This window comes from Cryptococcus neoformans, assembly GCF_000091045.1.
Source record: "Cryptococcus neoformans var. neoformans JEC21 chromosome 6 sequence".
Classification (NCBI taxonomy): domain Eukaryota; kingdom Fungi; phylum Basidiomycota; class Tremellomycetes; order Tremellales; family Cryptococcaceae; genus Cryptococcus; species Cryptococcus deneoformans.
In genome coordinates this window covers 490,121-515,120 of record NC_006691.1, presented here as the reverse complement: position 1 = coordinate 515,120, position 25,000 = coordinate 490,121, and the positions used below count along the sequence as shown (strand labels likewise).

General features: G+C 49.1%; 12 protein-coding genes across 12 annotated transcripts in view; 5 read left to right on the top strand and 7 right to left on the bottom strand.

Annotated features, from left to right (window-relative positions):
- Positions 1-315, top strand: part of CNF01770 (conserved hypothetical protein) — a 1,682-nt gene extending 1,367 nt beyond the window's left edge. The window contains exon 3 of the mRNA XM_024657377.1: positions 1-315. This exon is cut by the window's left edge and continues 682 nt beyond it. Within this exon, the coding sequence (XP_024513140.1) occupies positions 1-131 (131 nt within the window). The 3' untranslated portion in view covers positions 132-315.
- On the bottom strand, positions 178-3,638 carry CNF01760 (hypothetical protein). The gene is made up of 14 exons (XM_024657376.1): positions 3,354-3,638; positions 2,625-3,176; positions 2,502-2,575; positions 2,409-2,440; positions 2,283-2,361; positions 2,182-2,233; positions 2,070-2,119; positions 1,943-2,011; positions 1,815-1,888; positions 1,548-1,761; positions 1,358-1,489; positions 828-1,305; positions 476-771; positions 178-419 (listed from the first exon to the last, which is right to left on the bottom strand). The coding sequence occupies exons 1-14, from the start codon at positions 3,549-3,551 to the stop codon at positions 326-328; spliced, it is 2,394 nt and encodes a 797-aa protein (XP_024513085.1). The 5' UTR covers positions 3,552-3,638; the 3' UTR covers positions 178-325.
- A 77-nt stretch (positions 3,639-3,715) lies between these two features.
- CNF01750 (conserved hypothetical protein) lies at positions 3,716-9,728 on the bottom strand. The gene is made up of 6 exons (XM_024657375.1): positions 9,658-9,728; positions 9,058-9,618; positions 8,349-8,989; positions 8,212-8,303; positions 5,893-8,158; positions 3,716-5,840 (listed from the first exon to the last, which is right to left on the bottom strand). Exons 1-6 carry the CDS (start codon positions 9,699-9,701, stop codon positions 3,892-3,894), a joined length of 5,553 nt encoding a protein of 1,850 aa, XP_024513137.1. The 5' UTR covers positions 9,702-9,728; the 3' UTR covers positions 3,716-3,891.
- A 206-nt stretch (positions 9,729-9,934) lies between these two features.
- On the top strand, positions 9,935-11,226 carry CNF01740 (hypothetical protein). The gene is made up of 4 exons (XM_571308.2): positions 9,935-10,147; positions 10,205-10,357; positions 10,405-10,562; positions 10,614-11,226. Exons 1-4 carry the CDS (start codon positions 10,005-10,007, stop codon positions 11,165-11,167), a joined length of 1,008 nt encoding a protein of 335 aa, XP_571308.1. The 5' UTR covers positions 9,935-10,004; the 3' UTR covers positions 11,168-11,226.
- Positions 11,168-12,135, bottom strand: CNF01730 (expressed protein). Its single transcript, XM_571514.2, has 3 exons — positions 11,711-12,135; positions 11,457-11,657; positions 11,168-11,407 (listed from the first exon to the last, which is right to left on the bottom strand). Exons 1-3 carry the CDS (start codon positions 12,084-12,086, stop codon positions 11,280-11,282), a joined length of 705 nt encoding a protein of 234 aa, XP_571514.1. The 5' UTR covers positions 12,087-12,135; the 3' UTR covers positions 11,168-11,279.
- Positions 12,136-12,262: 127 nt separating this feature from the next.
- On the top strand, positions 12,263-13,739 carry CNF01720 (expressed protein). Its single transcript, XM_571531.2, has 6 exons — positions 12,263-12,476; positions 12,532-12,542; positions 12,591-12,733; positions 12,786-12,925; positions 12,975-13,156; positions 13,208-13,739. The coding sequence occupies exons 1-6, from the start codon at positions 12,339-12,341 to the stop codon at positions 13,629-13,631; spliced, it is 1,038 nt and encodes a 345-aa protein (XP_571531.1). The 5' UTR covers positions 12,263-12,338; the 3' UTR covers positions 13,632-13,739.
- Positions 13,627-15,007, bottom strand: CNF01710 (conserved hypothetical protein). Its single transcript, XM_024657374.1, has 3 exons — positions 14,786-15,007; positions 14,470-14,734; positions 13,627-14,420 (listed from the first exon to the last, which is right to left on the bottom strand). Exons 1-3 carry the CDS (start codon positions 14,948-14,950, stop codon positions 13,672-13,674), a joined length of 1,179 nt encoding a protein of 392 aa, XP_024513081.1. The 5' UTR covers positions 14,951-15,007; the 3' UTR covers positions 13,627-13,671.
- Positions 15,008-15,297: 290 nt separating this feature from the next.
- On the top strand, positions 15,298-17,015 carry CNF01700 (ferrochelatase, putative). Its single transcript, XM_571533.1, has 7 exons — positions 15,298-15,452; positions 15,516-15,523; positions 15,571-15,605; positions 15,668-16,135; positions 16,185-16,291; positions 16,341-16,602; positions 16,657-17,015. The coding sequence occupies exons 1-7, from the start codon at positions 15,310-15,312 to the stop codon at positions 16,873-16,875; spliced, it is 1,242 nt and encodes a 413-aa protein (XP_571533.1). The 5' UTR covers positions 15,298-15,309; the 3' UTR covers positions 16,876-17,015.
- On the bottom strand, positions 16,926-18,533 carry CNF01690 (hypothetical protein). The gene is made up of 6 exons (XM_024657373.1): positions 18,436-18,533; positions 18,309-18,387; positions 18,048-18,261; positions 17,686-17,998; positions 17,433-17,637; positions 16,926-17,380 (listed from the first exon to the last, which is right to left on the bottom strand). The coding sequence occupies exons 1-6, from the start codon at positions 18,528-18,530 to the stop codon at positions 17,051-17,053; spliced, it is 1,236 nt and encodes a 411-aa protein (XP_024513136.1). The 5' UTR covers positions 18,531-18,533; the 3' UTR covers positions 16,926-17,050.
- A 124-nt stretch (positions 18,534-18,657) lies between these two features.
- CNF01680 (conserved hypothetical protein) lies at positions 18,658-19,852 on the top strand. The gene is made up of 3 exons (XM_571306.2): positions 18,658-18,980; positions 19,034-19,502; positions 19,553-19,852. The coding sequence occupies exons 1-3, from the start codon at positions 18,703-18,705 to the stop codon at positions 19,802-19,804; spliced, it is 999 nt and encodes a 332-aa protein (XP_571306.1). The 5' UTR covers positions 18,658-18,702; the 3' UTR covers positions 19,805-19,852.
- Positions 19,807-23,342, bottom strand: CNF01670 (potassium:hydrogen antiporter, putative). The gene is made up of 8 exons (XM_571501.2): positions 23,214-23,342; positions 22,996-23,124; positions 22,890-22,937; positions 22,816-22,839; positions 22,030-22,771; positions 21,863-21,981; positions 21,626-21,813; positions 19,807-21,582 (listed from the first exon to the last, which is right to left on the bottom strand). Exons 2-8 carry the CDS (start codon positions 23,068-23,070, stop codon positions 19,923-19,925), a joined length of 2,856 nt encoding a protein of 951 aa, XP_571501.1. The 5' UTR covers positions 23,071-23,124; positions 23,214-23,342; the 3' UTR covers positions 19,807-19,922.
- A 119-nt stretch (positions 23,343-23,461) lies between these two features.
- The window catches only part of CNF01660 (expressed protein), a 2,026-nt gene continuing 487 nt past the window's right edge, over positions 23,462-25,000 (bottom strand). Inside the window, exons 2-4 of the mRNA XM_024657372.1 lie at positions 24,753-25,000; positions 24,648-24,701; positions 23,462-24,595 (exon numbers count right to left, since the gene is read on the bottom strand). The exon at positions 24,753-25,000 is cut by the window's right edge and continues 358 nt beyond it. Of these exons, the coding sequence (XP_024513080.1) occupies positions 23,509-24,595; positions 24,648-24,701; positions 24,753-25,000 (1,389 nt within the window). The 3' untranslated portion in view covers positions 23,462-23,508. The remainder of the gene's footprint in view (positions 24,596-24,647; positions 24,702-24,752) is intronic.

Below are 25,000 nucleotides of genomic sequence, written 5' to 3'. Positions count from 1 at the left end.
AAAGGGGACCTGACCTGGATGAGAATACAGCAGTCATATATAATTATGGACACGGAGGAGCAGGTTGGCAGAGTTCTTGGGGAACAGCCGAAGAAGCCGTGGCTCTGCTCTGCAAGGCGACTGGGAACTGAGGGAATGGAGGCAAGATCAAACTCAAATGATTCTCATTCAGTAATACCCGATGTTACGTATAGGTTATGGAGATATATTCAATATAAAAATCATGTAAAGATAATGCGAAACGATTTAAAGCTCATCTAATATGCCACAAGAAGTCCGTTGATTCAAACCAAAGTTGTTATAAAGGCCGCTCCGCCACTCTTTATCATCTTCGCAAACTCCTTTTCCGCATACTGTCTGTAGAGCCAGAGCCGGTACACTGGGCGGTAGGAACAGCCACCGTATTCGCATCATATTCACTACAGGCCGTAATCGTCAGCATGGCCACCTTGAAGGGAACCAACTAAGTGCTTACTCTGGGTAATCACATCCAGCCACTCTCACCCAAGCTCCGGTGGTATCGGCGGCATTTGCCCAACCACCTTCCAGTGTCACATTACTGGGGTGTGTAGGCGTTGCAAGAACATTTCTAGTGCCGGTCTGGGTAAGTGTGGGGAAGAGAGTTATTTGCGCGGCAGAGTAGGATGGAGACGGCCCAAGGGCGGTGGGAGGCCAAACGGAATGAGAAGCAACTTGCGTCGGATCGATAGTTGGTGTAGCAACTTCGGTGGGGAAGGAACCGATAGCTGAAGCAGGGTATGTCCCGGCAAACTTGAAGAGAGCGTTAGCACTCGGGTTTCTAATGCAGGAATGTGAAGAGAGCTTACTTGGTTCCCTCCTACACCGATGCTTTGGCAGTAACCACCTGCAACTCTAGGGTCTTTTGGCATCCATCCTTGTTCCAATCCCAATTTGTAATGCCACATCGGACTGGTCGGATATCCCTTCACCGTACTGTTCCCAATTTTCCAAGTCCAGAAAAAGTAATTTTGGAGAGCATCCATGTTGGCCAAAGTATAGCCCATGATGCCTTGCTTGGTTTCATCGGAATAGTTGAACCATTCATCGAGCGCGGCACAGCTTCCGGTTCCCGTGACCTCGAATTGAGGAGTTGAGTCAACACCGTCGAGCCAGTAGCCACAATCGTTGATTGCATTGGACCATTCACCACCGATGACGATGCCGTAGCCAGTGGAAGTGTCGTTGGTACCGCCACCCCAGCCACAGGCAGTATGGGCTTGGACAGTGTGGTTGTCAGCGATCTGGGTGGTGGGAAACGCCAAGTACGGGTGTTGATCGAGGCCACTGGATGGCAGAAGTTTAGCCAGAGTACAATGATAGATGTGTACACCCTTACATTCTGTCAGCACCTGCCAAAAATCCATTCCAAGCCGCGATCCCGTAGAAACCTTCGTGCAGTAAGATGACGGGACCATTGCCTGCACCATAGCCGGTTATTTCTCGGATCATCTCGTAGGCTTGGTAATAGCTAAAAACATAATAAAGTTAACAAATATAAAACCTTCAATCAAGAGATTGACACTTACAAGGCAGCCAACACATCTCCGCCGACGGTCTCTGCTTGAACTTCATTAACAAGCCCAATCATAGGCACGACTTGTTTGACACCATCTTGGGAAATGTACTCGACGATCGATCGGAGCGTCTCAAGAGAGCGTTGCGCATTGGCGATACCCATGACACCGTACATCCAATTGACAGACCCGGATTTGCCAGAGTGATTCCAGCCGTTTTGGGATCCTATCATACAGGAGTTAGTTAAGTAGAGGGTTCAAGAGATGAATCTGACTTGCCTGGTAACGAATGGAAGTCGACTAAAACACGGAGACCATACTTTCGAGCCCAATCAATGGCCTTGAGGAAGTAGCTGATCTTAGTGGTAAGCGACGACTGTCTTTCAAAAATTCCAGGAATGACTGACTTCCAAGAAACTTTTGCGAGGTATGGTTCGCCGTCGATTGTCTCAACAGCCCAATAGCCTAATGCAATACTAAGACAAGTTCAAGGTTCAGCATTGCTTGATAATTTGATACTCAAAACGAATGTACCGAACATAGTTGAGACCCGCCCCAGCGATCAAAGCAAAGTCTTCTTCAGTCTAGAAGGAAGAAAAAAATTAGCTCATTCTTCTTGTACGATCAGTAACATAAAATGGTTTACGATGAATGTTTTGTAATGCTCTTCCATCTCAGTAGCGAGGTTGTCTCCCATTCTAATACTGGGATTAGACAGCACAGAAAACCAGAAAATAAAAGACATACGCTTGCGACAACGTATACTCATCGATGGCTTTTGGTGTGGAAGTTTGATATTTCTCATACAGACTAGGGACGATAAAAGCTATGTCTGGTTAGACTCTAACATGGTTATGGAGGGAAGAAACTTACGTTCAGTCACCAGCCATCCACCAATATTGACGCTATGGAAGGAATGGTCGTCAGTGCTGACATGACAAGAGCGAAGACTAGATGATCACTTACCCTCGAACGATATGTTCTCCCCATACCCAATCTTCCAACAAGCTCGGGCTCCAGCTCTGAGCTTGACCAGATACCTAAATTGTTATCAGCTTCAACGGGCCCGATATGGTGAAGCAAACCCACAGAATATGGGTCATAAGGATCTTGAGCCCAGGTTCCACCAAAAGCATTCGAGTAGGTAAAGTTTACACCGAGATCTGTGGTGACAATAGACCCATCACCGCCCGAGCCAGGTTGAATAAACGAATTCCAAGTGTTCGCATCTGTATCACTGGTAGAATTTGACCCGCCGCCACCAGAAGTACCGGAAGAAGAATCCCCATTACTGCTGTCATTGCTCGCACTATGGCGCTTCTGAGATCCTACCACACCTCCAATGATAGCAGCTGCCACAACGACCAAGAGAATAGGAACGCCGAAAAACAAAAGTCGACGTTTGGTTGGGTTCGTGGGTATGCAAGTGCGTGTCGGCTTCTTGGTCCGGGTTCGACCATAGCCTAAAGGCTCGGGGGCCATATAATTGCTATGTGGCCCTGCTTCGTAGGCCAGACGCGAGCTAGAGTTGAAGTGCGTTGGACTACTGCCAAACAGGTTGTCTTTTTCCAGCTGGTTATCCCTACCGCTGAATGAAGAGTTCATCCTAGGGGTGGTCGACATACTGGGCCGCTGGGAATACTAGGATCTAGTCAGCAAATGAGCGGGGAGAAGGATGGACGCCAAAGAAAGTGGGAAAACGCAGAACTACGATGAAAAAGCGCGCGGTTGTTTGTGATCCGTAACATCGCATTTTCCTTTCAGGCACATCATAGCGAATCTTGCAGCCAAAAACCAATGTTAGACATAGTGACCCACCGAAGACAAGTTCCGCACAGAAAAAGTGTCGGCAACAGCAGGCATCGCTCCTGCAGGTAGCTCCTGGGGCAGCGCCTCGGATGAAGGCGAGGGCGCGTACCGCCTTGCATCGTAGGAGAAAGAGGAGATGTCGGCAGACCTGTCGTGGTAGACCGGAGAGGATATGAAGGGGTTGCTGGAGAAAGTGTCTCGAGGCATCTGTCTCTATGGCGGAGTCTCCCCGCTGGTGGTATAGTGATGGAAGGGATGTATATGGGACAGAGGCCGGAGTCTATAAGGGAGATTGGGCACCGCGTAGTACGACGACTCTTTTTCATCTCATGTCCTACTAAAACTTGTAAACTATAAACAGCGCGTCGTAATTAAAGGCCAACAGCCGAGTTGTGCCTGAACCAAAATATCAGTTAACCCCGATGATAACCTTATACTCTCGCACATCATATCCGCAGTCATCCTATCGTACTATGCATTACTTTCTATGTTCCTCAGTTGATAAAATATGCTGATGTACACTGCTTGTTCCCATCCTTTTACACCGTTACGCGTCTTCCACACCAAACACTCGGTCCGTCATATTCCTCAGCACCCCCATCATTCCCCCTTCACCAATCAACATACCCCTCAGGTCCCCTGCTAACTCTCGCAACACCATTCCCTCCTTACTTCCTCCTTGCGATAGCGATAACCTTCTCTTTACACTGACACTATCTCCATCCAAGTCCATAGAAGTATCTTGCTCAATGTCTTGCTCCTCTGGCGCCAGGAGCGTGTGTCGAAGTAATAGCTGCGTGAATGAGACGAGCGCCGAGGACTCGAGAAGTTGTGTGGCAATATCTCTGATGGCTTGCGTAGCATCGGCGCTCGGGGTCAACTTGTATTGACCGCCCAGAGTAGGTGTCAACGAAGGTAATCTTTCGAGGATATTCTGGGTGAGGACGTAGATATCATTGACAATACCGACCGGATCGGAGGATGTACCTCCTGATGTTTCATCATCAGTCAAGAGGACGTTATCCTCCACCTGCTCGGGTTCAATCGCTTCCCTCAAAGCCTCCCATGCACGAGTGATGACAACCAGCGTGAGCAAGACCGTTCTCGCTATCCTCATCAGTGTCGTTGTCCTCCCGGCAATGATCGGTGTCCTCTTGACGTCAAACAAATCAGCATCCTTCTCATCATCGATTAACGCCAGCTCTTCCTCCAACTTTCCTTTTTCTTCTTCCGATGAGGGGACCAGGAGCGTAGACAGTAACCGAGGATGGGAAAAGGCGAACCTGATTCCCTTTAACAGATTCAGCGCAGGAAGAGCAAAATCATCCAAAGATTTTGGTCCTAAAGCGCAGGCCACGCCAAAGAAGATATCTGCCACCAACTCCATTTCCTCTAGAGCAGGTTCGGTCAGTGGCGTTTCACCATCCCAGCTCATTGCTCGAATCATCTGAGCTGATGTTACGCGAAGGAATGGAACCACATCGGTACGGGTAAAGGTGGCCGTGTCGGGAAGGGTAGTCAGGAGCGCTTTGACAACTAGGAGCATACCGCACCACGAGCTGTGCGCAGAGTTGTATGCACTCGGCGGGGCTTCGATACGTCCCAGCTCTGCCTCGGCAACAATGGCGTTATCAGAGTAGGCTGGAAGAATACCGGAGACGGCAAGCTTCTCGACCGATGTTGGGTTGCTCGCGAGGGCGAGATGAAGGAGAAGAATGCTAGAGAGATGCAAAGGGACTTGACCATCAACAATAACTGCCCTCATAAGGACATCAAGGCTCCTTCCGACCAAATTGACATCCTGCACTCTATCCAACCAAGCAGTTGTCATCGTAGATAGTTTACTGATCTCACAGAGAACGGCAACAATCATGCTAATAACGGCCGTGAAGGCTGGCTGCACGCCACGCACAATAGAGTCGAGGACAATGTCCGCAGATTCGAGGGCGAATACTGTACCTGCATCCACAACCGCCTCCCTAGCGGCCACAGTCGCAGAGGTAGATTGATTGTTGGACATGTTGTTGAGGACAAGGTAAAGTATTCTGAGCACAGGCTGGTGGATGGGAGGAAGATCAGGGTGGCGAAGAGAGATAATAGGAGGGAAAACCTGGCTGCTGACAATGTTGTAGACAAATGCTGAAAGTTGTTGAACGAGGCTTGAGTCGGGTCTGTGGTCTCCTTCATGTGGGTCCAAGGCAGTTTCAAGTAAAACAGCAAGGATGGATAGGCGCTCGACTTGGATGGCAAGCATCACGTCTCCTTCCCGGTACTCTTCAGCAATAATCTCACCCACGGCAATAGCCCCACGAAGCGCCGCCCTCATGGCCAATACGTCGCCTTCCGTCCATGCCGCAATACTATCAGCTAAAAGTTTGAAGGAGCGTGTGAGCGCAACGTCGGCATCGAGCATAGACCAATTGAGATTTAAAAGGTCAACGGCTAACGTCGCGGTAGCCTGCTTGGCGGATGAATCAGGGATTACTACATTGCCGTCTGTTTCGAATTAGCATCGTTCAAATGTTTAGAAGTAGAAAACTACGCGTACCATAAAGATATCCGTTCCCATACTCTCTTTCACATGCCAATTTTGATGTCCTCAAATATTTCAAATCAATACCGCTCTCCCTCACCTTTCTCTCCTGCTCGTCATGGAGCTCGGGCACACAACTAGAGTGACAGGCCATCAAGCCCGCTTCTTGCAACGCCAATTCATTCCTGAACAAACTCAGAGCCAGTTCTCGCGCCTTGGTCTCCGGTTCTTCATCACCATCATTATTTACCGCATACGCTAGTTCCGCCGCAAGAAGCGAAGTGGCGTTGGCCTTTGCTTGAACACAATATGCGTACTGCCTGATGCGATCGGTGAAATCTTCGGAATGAAGGGAAAGAGAGAAGGAAGGAGGAGCAGGCACGATACGCGTTGAAAGTTCAAACACACTTTGCCAGAATTGCTTGTCTTTTCGGAGGATGGCGATCGCATCGTCCGCCCCAGCGGAGCGCATCGCAGACTGGACAAAGCTCAACACGGCCGCAAGCATGTGCGGGGCATTCCTAAACTTATCTTCCCACCCTTCGACCTCAAGTACTGCAACCTTTAGAGCTCCTTCAAGTTCGTGGTCCTTAGCAGACCCTACAGCAGACTGAACGCAACCAGGTTGAGTGATGATGACGCTAGCCAAGAGATTCCAGACTGCCGTCTGCACGTCCAAATCTGTTGTTCGCTTCACCACTTCCATGAGATCATTACAAGTCTTTGTAGGACTCCTGAGCATACTCGCCAAAGATGGACGATGAGGCTCGCCTCCAGTTACTTCGAGGTAAGTCCTCAATGTCTTGAGAACATTTAAAATGTTAGATTCCATAGCGATAGGAATTGAGGCGAGGTCGAACAAGGAATCAACAAGTTGGATTTTGCTGCCTGACGGAATAGAGACAGGGAGACCAAATAAGGATTTTGGCAAAGCGTTGGCAGGTGTACCAATGAGCGCAGCGGTGCGAAGGAGAGTACTGAGAAAGGACATGGCCTCATCGAGACATTTGCTCACCATCTGGGCATCGGCTTGACGGCGGTGCACAATCAATCTGGAAACGAGGTTGTTTGATTGAGTGACGGCGTCAATCAAAGGTCGGTAGGTAAGAGGTGAGGCCGAAGTGATGAATAAGTCAATGAGAACTTTGGCAGCGGGAGTGGGAGTGTTGGAATCAGGGATCATAGGATGGGAAAGAACGGTGTCAAAGATGGTAGTTACCAAGGTTGACAATTCGTATTTTTTGGCTACATCTTGATATCTCCAAGAGGAGAAGTTGTTCCATATGTCCAAGAAGACCAAGTTCAGCGCCGACGTGAGGATGATTGTATCGTTTTCTGGCACATGTTCCCTGTTCTGTACTAGGGTAAGGACAAGTCTAAGGACAGAGACAGTCAGAGTATGTTGTCCCTTAATGCTTTCAGATTGGATCAATCCAGCAACACTCCCTCGCCTCTTCCCGCTAGCGTCAAAAAATCCAGATGCCCTTAATGCTGGCCAGACATTACTAGATGGCGCGGTGATAAGTGCCTCAATGGTATCGACCGCATCTGTCACTACCCCAACGTCCATCGCAAGGTCAGAAATCCTCGAATGATGTAAAACTGTAAGGGCGAGCTGAAGGACTAATTGACCTGAAGAAAACTGGTCTTCGGGGTTCAACAGACTGAGGACAGTGGCTTTGATGTATGCAGTAGATTGTAAGATGTTGCGAAGGAACTTGAGGCCCCCAGCAAGGATTTGTGTGGAGGGAAGCTGGATGTCGAGGTCGCGCACGGAGAGGTAGATGCTGTCGGCTGGGTGGTCGGCATTTGGACGAGCCTTTTCATCGACGGGACGAAGACCAGCTGCGGCTTGGAGAATTTCAAACATGAGAGCCCATCCCGAGATGATCTGATTGGTCCACATAACCTGCTGAGTATCGTTGTTTGAAAGAACCACACCCTTGGATCCTCGAGGGATGCTTTCACCGCCAGGCAACACCAATGTCTGGGTAGTTTCGACCACTTCGATACCTTCCTCCTTACCTAGACTTTGACACCATGCTGGTTCAAAGGCATGAGTGATGGTAGGCAGGTTGGTAAAGTAGTGATAAACTTGAGAGGCGGGATCGGTACCAAATGCTTCAGTCTCACCATTTCCAGTCAAAGCAGCGAGGACTCGAAGGAGGTTTACGGGCTGGTAAGGGAATTGGCTTCTGTCCAAGACTGCACGCCGTTCATCGTAGGGGAAATCGGCGATCCAAAAATCGGCCGCGCTGAGGGAGGATGATGATAGCGATCCCTGTAACGCCATTATTAGTGAGGTCATTTCCTGTGATTTATGTTCATACATACACCCCCAAATAAAAGTTCCCAACTTCGATAAAGCCCTGGCTTATCCGCAATACTTTCAAGTTGGACCAATTCCGTCAATCCGATCAAAACGTCTATAAGGTATTAGCTACGATCAGCCGTAGTTGTGCTTTACATACCTTTGAATACTTTTCGGTAGTAGAGTTCCTCATTCCCGATAAAGGCATCATCATCATTCTGCATTAAAGGTCCGTCCAAGATGGCCTCCATCCAAGGGAATAGCCCTGAAGGCAGTCTTAGTGCTCTGATAGCCATATCCTGCCACGTGACGCCATCTTCTCCGGCTGGAGGGACAAGAGCCAGTGGTAATGATCGAAGAATCATCGACCAAACCAGACAGATGATTGGCATTGGCCAGAGTGGTAAAGGTACCGTTCCAGGTTCTACTCCTGGATAATGCGGAGAAAGGTCTTTGGAGTGGTCGGCGAGGAAGTCATGGATGGATGCGATAGTCTCTTTTGACTGAATTAGAGTGCTGAGGTTGTCATGTTCGAGAGGATTAAGAGGAGAGATGATTTGTCCAAGACACAGACTCTCAATCGCAATCAAAAGGAGAAGATCTCGTATTCGGACAGCGATACGCTGAGAGACGGCATCTTCTTCCCAAATTTTACGGTTTGCCTGTGAAGTGCCGAAAGAGGACATGATACACCCTCGAAGGAGGCCTTCAGAGATGGCAGCTGGACGTTTAGGAGTTTGATAGAGCACCACAAATAGTAGATTGAGAATTGTTTCTTGGAGACGTAACTGGTGTGTGGCCCTGAGCTGACTGTTAGGACATTGAACAGGGCAAAATGACATGAACAGGGCAAAATGACAGGGACATACCAGAAGAGTGGGTCAATTTCCTTCTTCTGGTCCACTTCTCTTTGCGCCAGTCCACTGAACGCCCTAAACAATCCCTCAATGTACTTTTCAGGATCCCCAATGGCCTCTACTCGCACATCATATGCCAACTGTCCTAGCGGTGTTTCATCATCTGAAATCCTCAGAACTGCCAACGCAATCTGCGGGGCAGCCAACGCTTCTTCGGCAACCCACATCAACAGCCTCTCTACCACTTTATCTTCATCCATATCCTCATCTAAGCTGTATGTGAGGTATGATTTGGTTGCTAAGAATGCCCCAATTTCATTCAGATCCAGTGTATCGGAAAGTCTGAGCGCTAGCTTGCGTGTGGTATCGTCGACTTCGAAAGTGACATTTGTGCGAGGAAGAATGAATGAGGATTTATTGATGGTGTCTCTAAAGGTAGAGGAAGCACGCTGGAATGGTTCCCATGGGGTTGATATACGCTTCTTGTGCCACGCGAGGAGAGCGCGTAGTTTTGGGATGGAGACTGTTTCAGAGTGTGGTCTGAGGAATGTATCTCGGATGGTGGTGAGTGGGCTACAGTGTCAGCCTAATTCACTATGGGGTATGGCTCACCATAGGAAGTCCTCGTTGGTAAGAGGAACCGCCTCGTTTACCATTGTTGCGGGGTATGGGTACAGTTGGATGGTTGTGGAAAGAGGTTATAGGCCCAGTTTGTCCAAAAGCAACAAATAGAGAGAGAGAGCATTAGCGGAATCAAATTCAAACAGTAATCCCATTACAAAATAGGAAAGCCTGGTTACAGAGCACAACAATCTAAAAGCAAAAAGCAACAGTCACGTGACGACTCATCACTTATCTCAGCGAGCGCCGGCTGATCGGACGGAATAGCTCTGTATTCTGTCCTCGGAAGTTGTTCTCTTGCAACTCGACATCCTCCTGCAAACCCAGTCGTAACAGCCATGTCCAGGTACCTCCCACAGCAGGGTACCATACCCACAATCATCCCACCACAGCATGCAGAGTCCAAGCGCGACAGGAAGCGCAGGGAAACCGTCAACAAGATAGAAATGCTACACGATGAGAGCTGGAGGACACGGGATGAGTGAGTACCGTTGTTTGCGTATCATCCGACGGACGGCACGGCTCATACATAAAACAGGAAATTTGGAGCCATGTACAAGGAGTACCATGCCGAAAACAAGTTGGTCAACAGCCAACCGCCTACTTCCGCCAAATACTTGCTCCATGCGTATCCTGTAAGCGTCGAGCGTGACGCCAGACTAGAAGCCGCTGAAGAAGAGTATCAGTACAAGTGAGTGTAGAGCGTATGTCAGGAATCAGATCTGACTAGGATTACAGAGTGAGCCAAGCGCGAAAGATGTACGAGCAAGAGCGGGAGAGTATTGAGGCGCAGTATTGGGAGGCGAGGGACCAAATTCGCCAGAGATTATTAGGTGCCATTGAGGACAGGAGAAAGAGATTACGCGAGGAAAAAGAAGGCGGGGAAATCATCACAGGTGAGTTTGTCTCCTTCACATGGTATGGCTCTCGGCTCAATTCATCTGCAGAATCTCTACTTGAAGCGGATGTTCGTAAACCGAAACGCCGCTCATTCTTCACCACATCCACCTCCACTCCTCGCTCAACTTCTCCCTCCGGTACCAATGCCTCATCCCGTGACAAGTCCCCCTCAACTGCACGGGTCAATCCTGCTGATCTTATGCACCATTCCCAACTTACCCCTACACTCGCCCTTATTTCCACCGACGACATCCTCTCCAACGATTCGTCCTTGCATGTACGCCCAGCTCCCGCTGGGTCGACGACATATGTGCCAACTCAGGCGGGCAAGCGTGGTGGGCCCAGGGGCAAGGCTGCAGAGATTACTGGCGAAGGAAAGGAGCTCGCTGCTCCTGGAACGTCAGCAGCGTTGGGCATCGCGGCTGCGCAGTCAAATAACAGGAGTCGTGGAGTGGGCGGTACCAGGGACCAGACGTTGACGTTGGGTAGGAGCCTTGCCGAGTTGGCTAAGATGACGCAAGCAGCACAACTCGAAGTTGACGGAGACTGGGCTCGGATGCAGGGGAACCAAGGGCGAGGTAGGAGGGCCAGGGGTGACTAGTTTGTTTTTATTCATCTTTTGCATTACATTATTCTTGGTGTATGTATTTTATTTCCCGCTACTCTGTTACATTATAATGGATACAACTTGGTACATGAGTCTATCGAGTCTATCAATCCTCGTCCGATTCATCAGAGTTGAGATCCAATTGGAAAACAGCATTGGGGTCATATCTTCTGTCAGATTCTTCATGCTCGACATGTTCTCTCCGTTCTTCCACTTTCTGGGGCGCTTTTTGTTCTACATAATAAAGTTAGCGCCCTCCGTGAAGGTCAGGTAACAGACTTGCCTTCGCCCACAACGCCTCTCTCGCCCATTCCGCTCATGCTTCCCTCGAGCTGGAACAGCAGTCCCATGCGCATGCTCATCTCCGTGGGCCATGGTGCATACTGAGCCTTATCCACAGGTGCTAATAAGCTTGATACAGGTGCTGAAGAATGCTTTGATAATGATTGTGCGTGTGCCATGAGAGTCTTTGCCGGCACCGGTTCTGTGTGGGGTTAGCTCCGGGATCTCGCCAAAATGTTGTTGAAAACGAAGCACCTCTCTCAGATTTCTCAATGTCCTCTAATGATCTTTCTCCTTGATCGATCATTCCTTCCAACTCCTTCCTTCCTTCTTCCAGTCGTTTCACAAGCCCTCGCACTCTCATCTCCAAACCAGCCACTTCATTCTTCTTCTCCACCAGTCTCCTATACGCTTCTTGATGATGGCCAACCTCTTTCACGAGACCTGACAAGTCTAGAGTGGACAGCTGGAGAGCTGAGTATACCTGATTCAGCTGTGTTTGGGTGGAGGTGTTGGGATTCGGTGGAGAAGCGATGAGGGTAAAGAGGTGTGAGAGGAGGAGAGATTGGGTTGTGAGGTTTTGAAGGAGTGAGTGGGGCGGAGGATGTGATCGTGGTGTGGTGTGTGCCATTGTTGGGAATACAAAATACTCAGTTGTGGCTGCAGATGTAGTTTTGTCGGCGAAATAAGGGAGATGTCAGAGGAGAGTAATGGTGACGGGATCAAATCTATCTGATATTCGTCCCGCCGCCGCCGGGCTCCAATTATTCGGCTTACTGCGATGGATGAATGCGATGAGATGCACACGTACATATCTATCTTTGTTTGTATTCTCCTCTTTACTTGGTCTGATCATATACCATCCCCATCTCAAACAACCACCATGCCCAGACTAGAACTCTCACCGCTCAGACAGAGCGACCCTCCTCTCCAGCGCAAGTTCCGCAGTATATGGCTCCGCGTCAAGGATCTCCCCTATGACGCTTTACATAGGTATCACAGGCTGGGAAGGAAGGGAAAGGTCCGATATGTTCTTCGATCGGATACGCATAGAGCTAACAACCTAGTGTTTCTAGGCGTCAATATGGTACGACACTCATTGTTGTAAATGCTAAAATCATCTGATATTGCTTAGGATTTTGACAGTGATCAACCTACTCATCGTCGCGGTTGTCCTCATTATAACGCCCACACGGATTGGGCAGTGGTTCAACTCTCTTGCGCTTAGTATCAAGGGTATGGGATGGAAGGGTGTCGTGCTGTGTAACATCTTTGCTAGTGAGTCCCAATCGTGTTCCGAATGTCAAAGCGAGAAGTTGACATGCCTCAGTATTGAGCTCGCATCCACCGCTCTTTGGCTTCGTGCCCACCCTTACTCTTATTGGATTCATCTACGGCATATGGCCTGGATTCCTTATTGCCGGTATCGCCTCAATGCTGGGAGCAGGTATCGCATTCTTGTCCGTTCGCGTACGTTGGTTCTCCCCTCAGCAGCGGCCACCTGCTAATGCTACTCTAGTCATTTTTTCTGGGTTTGTTCAAGAAGAATGACAAGTGGGAAGCATTTGGACATGTTATGCGCGCCAAGGGACTGCCGCTTGTCATCATGATCCGTTTTTGCCCCGTTCCATGGGGTGTTAGCAACGGTCTTTTCGCTTCGATCGAAAGTGTCAAGTTCTGGCACTTTATGGTCGCTAACCTGTAAGCCGTAAAGCTCTACTATCCCGAAATAGAGCTCACCATTGAATTAAGTATGATCCAGCCCAAACTTCTTCTCGTCGTTTTCATCGGCTCCCGACTTACTTCTCTCGCCTCCGACTCTGCCGCCCACGATCCCCTGCGGTTTTGGCTTAATCTCATTTCTATCATTGTCTCGGCTTGCATTTCTATCGCAACAGGTGTGATAATCTATCGACTTACGCTGCAACAGATGCGTAAGCTCGACCAGACTGGTGCAGGTCTTGGAGATGGGGAACTGGCCGCGGAAGCATTGGAAGAAAATGCTTTGTTGGGAGACTATGACAGCGGAAGCGGAGAGGATGAGGCTGAATTTTTGACATCATCCAATCACAGAGATAGGGAAGGAAATGGCAAAGGATTAAAAGTAGGGGGGGGAGCTGGAATCATTCGACGAAACAGTAGTCAGGATACGACTGGCGACGCAGACCTTGTGTAACAAATCTGTAACATATAATGTGCTATAGACATCTGTATACCTACGCAGCATACCAATCTAAGAACAGTAGACTGAAACTGGCGCCAAGAATGAATATCAACAAGAACAGCCTTCCGTCTTTACCTCTTTCCCTGGCCTTTGTTAATTGCTCATTTGCCCTCTTGACTTCTGCCACACTACCCACTGCGTCTTCATACAATTGCTCAACCATTTCGGTCTGCTGAGCGAGATGTCTGACCAGCTCCGACTGGAGTTGGGAGATCTCGAGCAGTGATGCTTCAGCTGAAAGAACAGACGAGAGGGTGGAAGACATGTGTTCTAACAGCGCGTCATTCTCCGATTCGAACGCTCGTATCTGCTCTTGCGATAAGACCTGCTCAATAGGGGGAGCTGACGGATCGATAATACCCAAACCCTGGTTTAGATGTGGGTCTTCAGGATCACTGGCAAATGTATGGCTAAACGCCGGGTCGTGAACGTCGGTGACTACCCCTTCGGGGATACTTCGTTTCGCAGCTTGAGATGCCAGACCTAGTCGCTGAGCTTCAAGTGTAGCACCCGCACCAAGGGTCCTGCTACGTTCTTCTCGACGTTTGACTCGTTCATTCTGAAGGTCGCTGACTGAGCCGGTGAGCCTCGCGAGGAAATCGTTCAGAGTCCAAAGAATGGAAGCGTGATGAGCGGATAAGATAGGCTCAATGGCTGATATAGATGCGGGTGCGAGGGAGGGAAGTAGTGCTAAAAGTGTTGAAGCTGGCTTCGTCGAGGAAACGGCCTTTGATTTACGCTCTGATCCATGTCAGATGTATGCTTAAAAGATTTGTAAATGTAGACTCACTCTGCTCTGTCATTTCTAGAATTCCAACTCGCTCCTGGCATCTTCTCAGAATCATTCTCGCTCTTAGATCAATCTCATCTCTCTCCTTGTCAGTCAAATATTTGACTTTTTCCCATCTAGCCCACTGCTCCTCTTCTTTTGTGGTCCCATTGACATCTATTCGAGGCTCTTTCGGACGTCGAGAAAGGGGAGGAGGCTCAACTGTAGAGAGATACGCCTTGCGAACCGAAGTCAAGAGCTGCTGTAGTGATCTGAGATGCGTATGCTAAGAACATGTCAATCATTAACTCGTTTATTTTACATCAAGGTGGCTCACTATCCGGTAAGCTTCCTTTAAAAACTCCGCTTCATCTTCCCCTTCCTTCGCTTTGCCCTTTCGGGAGATTGGTGCCGGAGACTTTGAACGGGCCGATTCTGGGCGAGATGATTGTTGGGTGGTTAATATGGATCTAAATAGAGTTGTATGGTCCGCTGCCGGCATGTTTAGCTGTTAACTAGCTGATGAAAGGGAGTTTGCACGAGGAAAATAATAATTAATATCGATTGAATATCGATAACTCGAGAACGAAGTACTCACAAACGAAGGGAAATGACGGCTGCGACTTACGAGGTGACCATGTGACGTCATCATTTTTCCAGCTAAGGACTGATTACAAAAATGACAGAAATGATTAAAACCGCTTGGTTATCTGATTGGAAAAGTTGTAATGGACAAGGCACGGGAAATATCGGGGCCTGCTCGATGACGGCCACCACCATCGTCGCACTTTTCAGACATTTGTTTATTTATACTTCTTGTCTTTCGTCTTTTTCATCTCTACTCATCCCAACGCTACAGCCATGACTGCAATCCAACGTCCCATCTCTGTCTTTGCTCGCCCATTGCTCCCTTCTTCTTCCAGGCTCCGTCTCGCCCCCCCTGCCATCGCTCGCCAAAGATTCCTGGCCACCGTGAGAGATGGACCTGCAGTTGGCTCAAAACCGTGAGTCCTAAATGTCCAACTAAAACATAAATGTGTGTATATATGTACTGACTGTTTATATAGACCAACAGGTCAGTACTAATGGTGTCGACTTTTGGCCAAATCTAACATACTATAGCTGTTCTTATGATGAACATGGGTGGACCTTCAACTGTAAGCGTTGAAGCCCTTAGTCCCGAGTGAATACAGGGCAGAGACTAACTCCATTGCGGCAGGTTCCCGAAGTTCACGACTTTCTTTCGCGTTTATTCCATGATAACGACCTTATTCCTCTGCCCTTCCAGCCCCTCCTTGCCCCCCTCATCGCCAAGCGTCGAACCCCTTCCATCGAAGAGCAATATTCCGCCATTGGCGGCGGTTCTCCTATCCTCAAATGGACTCAGGTTCAAGGCGCTGCCATGTGCTCTCTATTGGATGAGCTTAACCCCAAATCGGCGCCACACAAACCTTATGTTGCTTTCCGATATGCCAAGACCCTCACCGAAGATGCCCTGGCAGAGATGAAGCAGGATGGCGTACAGAGGGCCGTTGCTTTCAGCCAATATCCTCAATACAGTAGCTCTACTACTGGCAGTAGTTTGAATGAACTTTACAAACAGGTGAAACAGCTAGGCTGGGGCGGAAACGGCGAAGTCAAGTGGAGCGTTATTGACCGATGGCCCACTCACCCTGGACTGGTAGAGGTGAGTCTGTGAATTGCTTTGACATGGGAAAAGACTTACATCCAGACAGGCTTTTGCACACAACATCAAAGCTGCCCTACAGACTTACCCGGAAGACCGACGAGGTGATGTCACCATTCTCTTCTCTGCTCACTCTCTCCCTCTTGACATTGTCAAGTATGTTAAACCCAGTCATGACCAAGAGTAGCGCTTACATTTGTCATAGCCGCGGTGACCCATACACTGCCGAAGTTGCCGCTACAGTATGGGCCGTCATGTCCAAGCTCAACTTCTCCAACCCTTGGCGTCTTACATGGCAATCCAAGGTCGGTCCCAAAGCCTGGCAAGGACCTCAGACCGCCGCGGCCATTGAGGGTTACGCCAAGGCGGGCACCAAGGACATTTGTCTCGTTCCCGTCGCCTTCACCAGTGATCACATCGAAACCCTCTATGAGCTTGATATTGAGGTCAAAGAAGAGGCTGAAAAGGTGAACCGTTCAATATGATCGATGAGCGAAGTTATACTGACTGACCGTCAATAGCTCGGTGTTCACTTGACACGAGCCTCTTCTCTCAACGACTCTCCCATATTCATCCGCGCCCTTGCCGACATTGTCTCCAACCACCTCAAAGACTATGATGCCGGTTTGATAGGTCCCGCGAGCAAGCAACTCTTGTCCGCTGATCCTCGACATGTGAGCCCTAGGTCGCAAGAGACTAGGCGCTGGTTAGCTAGTGGAGGTACGAAAATGGCCGCTTAGGCAGTGGAAAAAAAGGTGATATAATGTGACTGAAAAACAACAACATTTGACTGTTTGCATTTAGAGTACATGTCATGCTGTTTCGGCACTGTTTGTAAGATGTACGATCTAAAAAGATGTATACCCCATCTCATCATCCCAATTAACTATTTGTTACCTGATACAATATCATCGCCTAGACAATTTTCAACTGCTCATTGTCCTTCTTTACGTCTACTTGATTCTCTCGATTCTCTTCCTGCTCAAGCTTATCCAACTCTTTTCTAATTCCATTTTCCAGCTCCAACCATTCACTCCTTTCTAATTGCTCAAGAGCTTTCACATAGAACGCCAGTTTCCTTGGAACAGCAGCACCTAGCTTACCAGGTGGTATCGTGTAGAGGTGATATATGTCTGAGAGGATTAGAAGTAATTTAGGATATGATGGAGTGGTGATTGGCGGATGAACAAGAGAAGATATGATAGAGAGGAGTTGTTGTAGTATCTGCGCGCTAGGTGGCGAGGACTTTGTCCAAAATCAGATCAAACCCGTCTGAAAGTAGAACCACACAACTAACCATTTCGGATCCAATAGATTCCCATACAGCGCCCCATGCAGAACCAATGCTTTCGTATCGCACGGTCGATTTTGGATCAATCAGAAAGGGGACAAGTTCACCAAGACAAGTTTTAATGTCCAGAGTTTCGAGATCTTGCGAGGCGAGGTGAGTGGGAGACAGAGAAGGGAGGCGGAATGATAAGAGTGTATGGATATAGGCAATACTGCAAAAGTGTGAATTCAAGATCATACGAGTAGACAAGCTCACTTACCCTATGGAAATGGCATTGTACACCAGTTTTCGTCCTACTCCCTCTGGAGGCTTTATCCCAAGAAGAAGTTCTTGAGGTATCAGACCTGGCTCTGGCTCAACCTTGTCTTCCCCACTCTCATTTTCCCCATCGTCCAAAGCTTCTTCACTCTCCCACCATGGTAACAAATCCGGCCCCTGGGGTATCAATTCATTTGAAGCCGATTCGAGGAGAACTTTGGCTTCTTCAGAATCCGGATTTTGAAGCGCTTGTATAAAAGCATCACGATGTTTTGGTGGGAGAAGTTTGAACAGCTCATTACTGTCCAAGGAATCTACAGCCTTTATTAGCACCAGGTGGCGATCATGAGCTTCATGACCCACCTATATCAATTCCTTGCAGTCTGGTTATCAATTCATCCTCCTCATCTTCGCTCTCCAGCTCTTCCAAACCATTCCCTCCCTCAGCTTCAGTTTCTTCGAACCTTCTCAGCATTTCCATCATCGCCCGCTTCTCTTCGAGCCCCGCTTTAGGGTCGGCAGATATTGAGTCTAAGACGGTGGTTTTGTAGAATGGCTCTGAGCATTGTGCGTGAGACTGTAAAGCATTAGGACGGGATACCGTGGAATAGATGGTCTATTTACCTCATTTTTGAAGCAATCTAATGAACAATATGCGACGTTGCACCTGGGACAGGTGTATTTGCTATCATTCTTTCGACATCTACACTGGATGTCAGTATCAACCCAGCCGTGTGACAGAAACACTCACATTCCGCACACCCTTACATCAGTAGTGGTCTTATTTGGCCTAGGCACTCGGAATGGGAGGCGTATTTGAAGTGGTTTTGGCTGTTTTATAGTCATTGTGATAATTGTTTACATTTCGCGATGCGATTTCAGCTCATGTAGAAATCTCAGAAACGCAGCTTTCCCACGGTATTTTGGATCGGGTCCACTGTTCTCTATCATTTTGGCAGCCTCCAACAAATCTCTATACTTTACTCTATATTTCTTTTCCACTCAGGAAAAAAAGGCAATGTCTATTCCACTCCCAGCGCTCTCTCCGGCCGAAACATCTTACATCGTCACCTCTCTGGCACATCCCTCATACCCCACAAGAAACGATGCCCGCCCTCTCTTCGCTTCTAGGCCCATTCAAATTTCCTACGGCGTATTTCCGCAAGCAAATGGTAGCTCTCAGGTCAAGCTGGGGGAAACAGAGGTGGTCTGTGGTATAAAGCTGGAGGTTATCGACATTACTGGACAGCAAATCAAGGATCAGGAAAAGTGGAGAACAAAAGTCGAAGTTGATGTGTAGGTTCTTCTGCGACAGCATATTGCCTCTTGAAACTAAGTATAGCTCGTAGAACCCCTCAAGCGTTTCCCAGTATCTCTGCCCCATCGCTTTCTGCTCTTTCTACCCATTTAACTTCCATTGTCACTTCCCATTTCATCCCCTCCATCCCAGCTCTTCCCATTCTTCCCAACAAGAAATATTTTCAACCCCATCTCCACCTTACCGTCCTGTCCTCCTCTGGTAACATCCCCTCCGCCCTCATCCTCGCTGCTCGTGCAGCTTTTGCTGACCTCAAAGTTCCTAAAACCAAGGTCATCTCTTGGGCAGGCGAATCTGGAGAGGATGCCATTGATGGAGTTGATGTTGGAAGGGGAGACATGAGCGGCATCAAGGCAGCTATTGCCACTACCAAAGGAAAAGGAAAAGGGAAAATGATTGCGAGAGGATCTGAAGACTGGGATCTGGACATGGAAGATGGAGAAGGTGTTGAGTTTTTGGAGGGAAGAGAAGCGTTACCTGTGCTTGTGACATTGAACATGGTACGTTTGTCCAATGTCTATCTGTAGTTCATTGACATATCCCGCGACAGGTGCCCAGTTCTCCCAACATTTTCTTGGATGCTACACCTCAAGAAGAGTCTGCCTGTCCTACCCGTATCCACCTTTTCTTCAAGCCCTCGAGTGCCCACGACATTTCAAAGCCCAAACTTTGTGGTTTGCGATTAGAAGGTCCTGACGGTCTGGATGCTGGTCGTGTCAGAGGGTTGTTAGAGCAGGGCGCGAGTGTCGCGAGCGAATTGATCAAAGAAGTCAACAGAACTATACCAAGTCTAGACATTTAAGTTTTGCATAGATTGCATGGACATGTACTATACACAATACAGGATAAATGTAACAACTGGTATATTTGTCTAAAAAACTTGGATATAGAAGATACAAATCACCCAAAATATCAGTTGATCATCGTTTTCCAGCTCCCATGATCAAGTAACTCGCCGTACCAGGCGCACTTCCACCAAGAATCATCCCCGCAGCAACGTCACCGACCGTCTTCCTCAGTTCCGCACCAATACTGGGGTTGAGCGATTTTGCAGCCAGCACCCTGTTCAGTTCTGTTTCGTGGCTGATAGCGGCTCCGCGTCGTCCACGTCCAGCAACAATCAACATGGGTCTCCAAGTCTTGGCGTGCGCGGATGTGGCTCGCATGGCGCTCTCGGCACAGGTAAAAGCATATGTAAGAGGCTGGTGAGAGGTGGTGGAGTGGAATGAAATGCGGGAAAGAGCCGTTTCGAGGTGAAGAGGACGAGAAGGGGAGACGGAAGGTGATGAAAAGCACGACCAAGCGAGAGAGTCGGCAGTATCTGATTGAAGACGAGCTTGAGTCTCGGGGTATTGAGTTGCGCCGCCGACAGTGAGCTGATTAGACTGCAAAGCAGCTTGATGTAATGCGACATTCGACTTGTCACCATCCAAACCGCGGCTAACCTCTTCATCTTCTCCATCCCCTTCTTCCTTCTGAACTCTGACAACAGTAGCAGTTACACCCGCGTGACCGCACAGTTGTACCACAAACCTCAACGCAAGTCTGTCATCAGGCCCGCCAAAAAATGGCATGAAAATGTGTTGCCCAGAGCCAGGTTTGAAGCTAGAGGCGCCTCCAAAGCCCCTATCGACAAATAGGGCGACATCGCTCGGACATTCGGAAAATACGCGACGGACAAAGTGAGAGTACATGGGGGAACCAGCGGATTCAGAGCCAAAGATGGTATCAAACTGGGAGACCGTAGTGCTGCTGCTGCTTCCAACAGAGGGATCGATAAGCTCAGGGTTACCCCCTTGGGTAGGGACGGTCCAAGGAAGAATGACTAGCTCGCTACCTAAATCCGTCGCGTAGTCTGCCACCGCTTGGGAGAAAGAATCTTGTCCCACGATAGAGATGTGCGGTGAGATTTCCAAACCTCGTAATCGACCGAATTGGCGGTAGAGTTGCAAGGCATTATCCGAGTGAAGCAGCTGATCCTTCTCGGCAGATTGCATGACGGAGAATGTACGACCAGTGAGCTCAACGAGCTTGAGAGCGTCGAGACGAGGAAGGTCTCCTGAGGGGTGAGTAACATGTCCGACTCGGTGCAGGATATTGTGCTTGCTATCGCTATGGTGATGAGAGTGGTGAAGAGTGGTGACGGTATTGGAATGGGAGTTGATAGACTCGTCATCACTGATTGATTTTTTACCCTTCCTGGCCTCTTTTGCGGAATGTTCTGCCGCATCCCATGGCTCCCTTGCTTCAGGCACAGGAGGCTCGAGCATCTGTGTGAGGAGCATGACAGCCGAAAGGTGTTCGAGCTTTTGCAAGATGACCAAGAACCTGCTGGTGTGCTCACGCCCACCCGATGCACCGGCAATATTCGAACCGCCAACTTGCTTCTCAGAATCGACACCCTGATCGCCTTTACGAAGGTCACTGATGCGTACACGGACACGTTCAGGGTAAACGGCGAGTGTGCAAGGTGTGGTCAAGAAAGTGAGGACGACCGCTTCGACAACAAACATTGAAAAAAGTTGCTGGTCGATAATACCGGCAGAAAGGCCGACGTTGAGGACAATGAGTTCGACAAGACTGCAGACTGTCAGTTCAAGTGCCGGTGCAAGAAAATACTTACCCTTTGCAACTCATCAACAAGCCAATGGCTATGCTCTCCCTCATGGGATATTTCATGGCCAAGGCAGCACCTGCACATCCAAAGAATTTTCCGCAGAAAGCAACGACACAAAGAAGTATCACGTATCCCCAGATACGGCCAGTATCAAGAAGCCCGAGGTTGGTTTGGAGCCCAGAAAGGACAAAATACTGTAATTAATGGTAAGCTTATATTCGGATGCAGAAATGTTGCGCGTACAATGGGCAAGAAAAGCATGGACACCAAATCATCAATCTTCTCAACAACGGCGATGGCGAAACCACCTTCGTGAGGAATGATTAATCCTGCGATGAACCCTCCAAAGATAGGATGCACTCCTATATGCAAGTCAGCAAAATGTTTTAATGAGTAAAGCCAGAACTGACCGATGATATCAGTGACAAAAGCTGAAACAAAAACAATCAACAGGGTCAGTACCATCATTCCTGGAGTTGGTCCATGCTCCAAGCTTCCCGTCCGCTTTACAAGGTAGACAAAGAGTTTCCTGGTGGGCCAAAGCAGGATGACTGCCCATCCGACAGCGCAGAGCAAGACGTATACCGCAGTCGCACCCGATTGAGAGTTAACGAGGGCAAGTGTAAGAGCAAGAAGGACCCAGCCGACCACATCGTTACCCACACCCGCTGCCAGGACCATCACTCCCACACGGGTGTCAATGAGTTTGGTGGACGTCAAGATTCGACATAAGACGGGGAAAGCTGTGATCGCCATGGCGACGCCGACGAACAGTAAAAAGTGACCAAAGGAGACATTCTCCGTGTCAACAAAGTTGTGGTACACGGGCACCGCAATGGCTGCTCCCAAACCAAAGGGCAAGATCATGCCCGCCGCAGAGATGATACCGCTTGCTTTTCCATGCTTCTTCATGACTCCGACATCGACTTCAACGCCGACGAGGAAAAGAAACAGAACCAGACCAATTGTGGATATCAAGTTGAGATAACTCAATGAAGCAGCAGGAAAAATGTGTTCGGTAAAGTGTGGGACACGGCCGAAGACGGTGGGACCAAGGATAACGCCACCGATGATTTCGGCGATGACCTTGGGTTGCTTCATATAGCTAAACGCCCATCCTAGACTTTGGGTGAAGACAATGATGATCACAAGCTAGAAACATTAGACTGGGACTACGTGTGACGTCGAGAGCTCACCTGGATGATGAACAGGGTGATGGGCTAGTGCGCGTGTCAGTTCTAGTCACGATCTCGCACGTCGATCAGCTCACGTTGGAAGGGTCGACCTCGGTGGGATCTGCGCCTGATATGACATTGGACTACGTGAGAGGATGAGCACTAGGTGGGCCATGGCGAGCGCCAAGAGGAGTAACTGACTGATACTGCGCGGGTGGAGAGGAGCCTTGCGAAGTGCGTGGGTGCGCCTGATATGGTGGTGAGGAACGCGGCCATGGCGGCGAGTGTGGATGCGGCGGTGGCTTGGGGAGGATGTATATGTACTGCTTGCTGGAGAGGCGAGCGTACGTAAGCGTGGGATCGGGCAGGGTTCCTCGAGATGAGATGGGACGGAGATGCGGCAGGGAAGGGGCACTCACGGCGCTGTGGCAACGGCGGTTATTCAGCACAGCGTATAGCCGGCCTGTAGGAGGAAAAAGGGAGGGGTCTGTGCGCTGCCACTGTTGGTGATCGGGACGATGTATATAGAACACGGGACAAAGGAAGAGGGAAACCCGCAACGACGCAGCGCACAGTCAAATATCGAGAATGCAGATCTCGCCACAGGACATCTTCGCGCCTTGGCATCGCGTTTATTTAAGCTCCACTCTCATTTCCCATTATACGTAGTCTCTTCGTTACTGTCACATTCCATCATTTAAAATGTTATAAGAGCTATAGCCGCACAGTTCCCAGCACCTCTCCTGCATCCACGTCCTCTCCCCACGAGCGTCTCATCGCCCGGTCCCATACCGTCCAGCCCTCCTGGCCCGGTACAAACGCCCCTCTCAGGAACCCAAATATCCATTCTAGCCCATTATGTCCATACCATGTCCAGAACACCGCCCGCAGCACCTTGAGTCTGTCCCGGAAAGAAAGGAAAGTGCTGTCGCTAAAGTGGGAAAATTCGCCTGTTATAGGAGGGATAGATGGAGGAGGAGGGAGGTGGGAATACGAGTAAAGGTGGACAAAGTATCGACGGCGGATGGCGTTGGTGCAGCTCGAAACCCAATCGGCTTGTGAGGCAATGGGCGCCGAGAAAAATTCTTCGAATAGTGATGGATTGGAGATGGCTGTATATCGCTCGTGAGCAAGAATCAGGAAATGCTGGGGCGATGGTGTTATCAACAAGTCGTTGAAGAAGTCCGAGTCGGCCGTTTTGATACTCAACGTTTCTTTTCCCTGGGGCCCTAACTGCACCTTATCTCTATCATCCTCAAATTCAATTTCCAGCCTTACTCTCACTTCTTCAGCCCGTCGTGCCGCCCACTTGCAGACTACCTCTTGTGCCCTCTTTTCTGTAGACGTTATTGGGGCTCTCTGGAGAGGCACACCCACCCCGTGCTCATCTTTCTCAGTCTGATTGAACAGACCAGCCGAGAAAGAGTTGATCGGTTCGGGTCTAGGGTAAAGCGCAAGGTTCTTTCGGTAATGGAGGACGTAAGCCTGCCAATTGGTCCTGGCCCTCACTAGGAACAATGTACCCGGCCATTTTGTCAGCGCCCACAAAACATCAGCAACCGATTTCATCCCTCGTTCAAGCCTAAGAGGCGCTGACGGTCCAGAGATCGAGCTAGCCATGAATTTGATCTTCTTGTCGGTCGAAAGCACTCTCAAGAAGATTTTGAAGCTGGGCACAAAGCCTGGGATTTTAGTGTGCCCAACAGGGAAGGGATTAATGATGTCAACTCGGTAATAACCATCTCGCGAGTTGAACGGGGAAACGTGGAATGATCGGGGAATAGTGAAGCCAAAGTCGTAACTGATCGTCTGTCAGACCCTTCGAAAGATATACTACCAGCAACCGAACGTACCCCTTGGCTGGCTCATGTCTCAACGGTGAGTCTGGTGTGAGGGTGTAAGAATGACTATGTATATCGGTTAGCAACGTCTGGCCAGTATCAGAAGAGTTAACGTACGATTCGTCAAAGGCACTGTGTACTTCCAGTACAATAGCCAAGAGTTTTCCTTCCTTTCCCTCTGTAACATTCTCATAGATGTACCACGTAGTCAGAGGGTTATCCCCTTCATATCCGAGCAGACTAGGCATTGTTGTCAACCAGACCTTTCCCATTCTTTCTTTTGCTATGCCATGCTTGCCCAATAATTTCTCGAGCTTTTCACGATATGTCTCACTACCCTTTGTGAGGTATCTCTCTGCTCTCAA

Coding starts and splice junctions, on each gene's coding strand:
- CNF01690 (XM_024657373.1), bottom strand. CDS start 18,530: ATGACTATAAAACAGCCAAAACCACTTCAAATACGCCTCCCATTCCGA. Junction 18,262..18,308: donor TAGATTGCTTCAAAAATGAG/GTAAATAGACCA, acceptor AATGCTTTACAG/TCTCACGCACAATGCTCAGA. Junction 17,638..17,685: donor TACAATGCCATTTCCATAGG/GTAAGTGAGCTT, acceptor ACACTTTTGCAG/TATTGCCTATATCCATACAC.
- CNF01760 (XM_024657376.1), bottom strand. CDS start 3,551: ATGCCTCGAGACACTTTCTCCAGCAACCCCTTCATATCCTCTCCGGTC. Junction 3,177..3,353: donor CTGTGCGGAACTTGTCTTCG/GTGGGTCACTAT, acceptor ACTAGATCCTAG/TATTCCCAGCGGCCCAGTAT. Junction 2,012..2,069: donor GCGGGTCTCAACTATGTTCG/GTACATTCGTTT, acceptor AACTTGTCTTAG/TATTGCATTAGGCTATTGGG.
- CNF01730 (XM_571514.2), bottom strand. CDS start 12,086: ATGGCACACACCACACCACGATCACATCCTCCGCCCCACTCACTCCTT. Junction 11,658..11,710: donor CATTGAGAAATCTGAGAGAG/GTGCTTCGTTTT, acceptor AACCCCACACAG/AACCGGTGCCGGCAAAGACT. Junction 11,408..11,456: donor GAGAGGCGTTGTGGGCGAAG/GCAAGTCTGTTA, acceptor TTTATTATGTAG/AACAAAAAGCGCCCCAGAAA.
- CNF01670 (XM_571501.2), bottom strand. CDS start 23,070: ATGGCCGCGTTCCTCACCACCATATCAGGCGCACCCACGCACTTCGCA. Junction 22,938..22,995: donor TCTCCACCCGCGCAGTATCA/GTCAGTTACTCC, acceptor CCTCTCACGTAG/TCCAATGTCATATCAGGCGC. Junction 22,840..22,889: donor CCGAGGTCGACCCTTCCAAC/GTGAGCTGATCG, acceptor CACGCGCACTAG/CCCATCACCCTGTTCATCAT.
- CNF01740 (XM_571308.2), top strand. CDS start 10,005: ATGTCCAGGTACCTCCCACAGCAGGGTACCATACCCACAATCATCCCA. Junction 10,148..10,204: donor AGCTGGAGGACACGGGATGA/GTGAGTACCGTT, acceptor TACATAAAACAG/GAAATTTGGAGCCATGTACA. Junction 10,358..10,404: donor GAAGAAGAGTATCAGTACAA/GTGAGTGTAGAG, acceptor CTAGGATTACAG/AGTGAGCCAAGCGCGAAAGA.
- CNF01700 (XM_571533.1), top strand. CDS start 15,310: ATGACTGCAATCCAACGTCCCATCTCTGTCTTTGCTCGCCCATTGCTC. Junction 15,606..15,667: donor ACATGGGTGGACCTTCAACT/GTAAGCGTTGAA, acceptor CCATTGCGGCAG/GTTCCCGAAGTTCACGACTT. Junction 16,603..16,656: donor TCAAAGAAGAGGCTGAAAAG/GTGAACCGTTCA, acceptor GACCGTCAATAG/CTCGGTGTTCACTTGACACG.
- CNF01680 (XM_571306.2), top strand. CDS start 18,703: ATGTCTATTCCACTCCCAGCGCTCTCTCCGGCCGAAACATCTTACATC. Junction 18,981..19,033: donor ACAAAAGTCGAAGTTGATGT/GTAGGTTCTTCT, acceptor TATAGCTCGTAG/AACCCCTCAAGCGTTTCCCA. Junction 19,503..19,552: donor TGCTTGTGACATTGAACATG/GTACGTTTGTCC, acceptor ATCCCGCGACAG/GTGCCCAGTTCTCCCAACAT.
- CNF01710 (XM_024657374.1), bottom strand. CDS start 14,950: ATGCCGGCAGCGGACCATACAACTCTATTTAGATCCATATTAACCACC. Junction 14,735..14,785: donor TAAAGGAAGCTTACCGGATA/GTGAGCCACCTT, acceptor ACATGTTCTTAG/CATACGCATCTCAGATCACT. Junction 14,421..14,469: donor TCTAGAAATGACAGAGCAGA/GTGAGTCTACAT, acceptor GACATGGATCAG/AGCGTAAATCAAAGGCCGTT.
- CNF01750 (XM_024657375.1), bottom strand. CDS start 9,701: ATGGTAAACGAGGCGGTTCCTCTTACCAACGAGGACTTCCTATG. Junction 9,619..9,657: donor ACCAACGAGGACTTCCTATG/GTGAGCCATACC, acceptor CTGACACTGTAG/CCCACTCACCACCATCCGAG. Junction 5,841..5,892: donor TGGGAACGGATATCTTTATG/GTACGCGTAGTT, acceptor AATTCGAAACAG/ACGGCAATGTAGTAATCCCT.
- CNF01720 (XM_571531.2), top strand. CDS start 12,339: ATGCCCAGACTAGAACTCTCACCGCTCAGACAGAGCGACCCTCCTCTC. Junction 12,734..12,785: donor GCTGTGTAACATCTTTGCTA/GTGAGTCCCAAT, acceptor GACATGCCTCAG/TATTGAGCTCGCATCCACCG. Junction 12,926..12,974: donor TCGCATTCTTGTCCGTTCGC/GTACGTTGGTTC, acceptor ATGCTACTCTAG/TCATTTTTTCTGGGTTTGTT.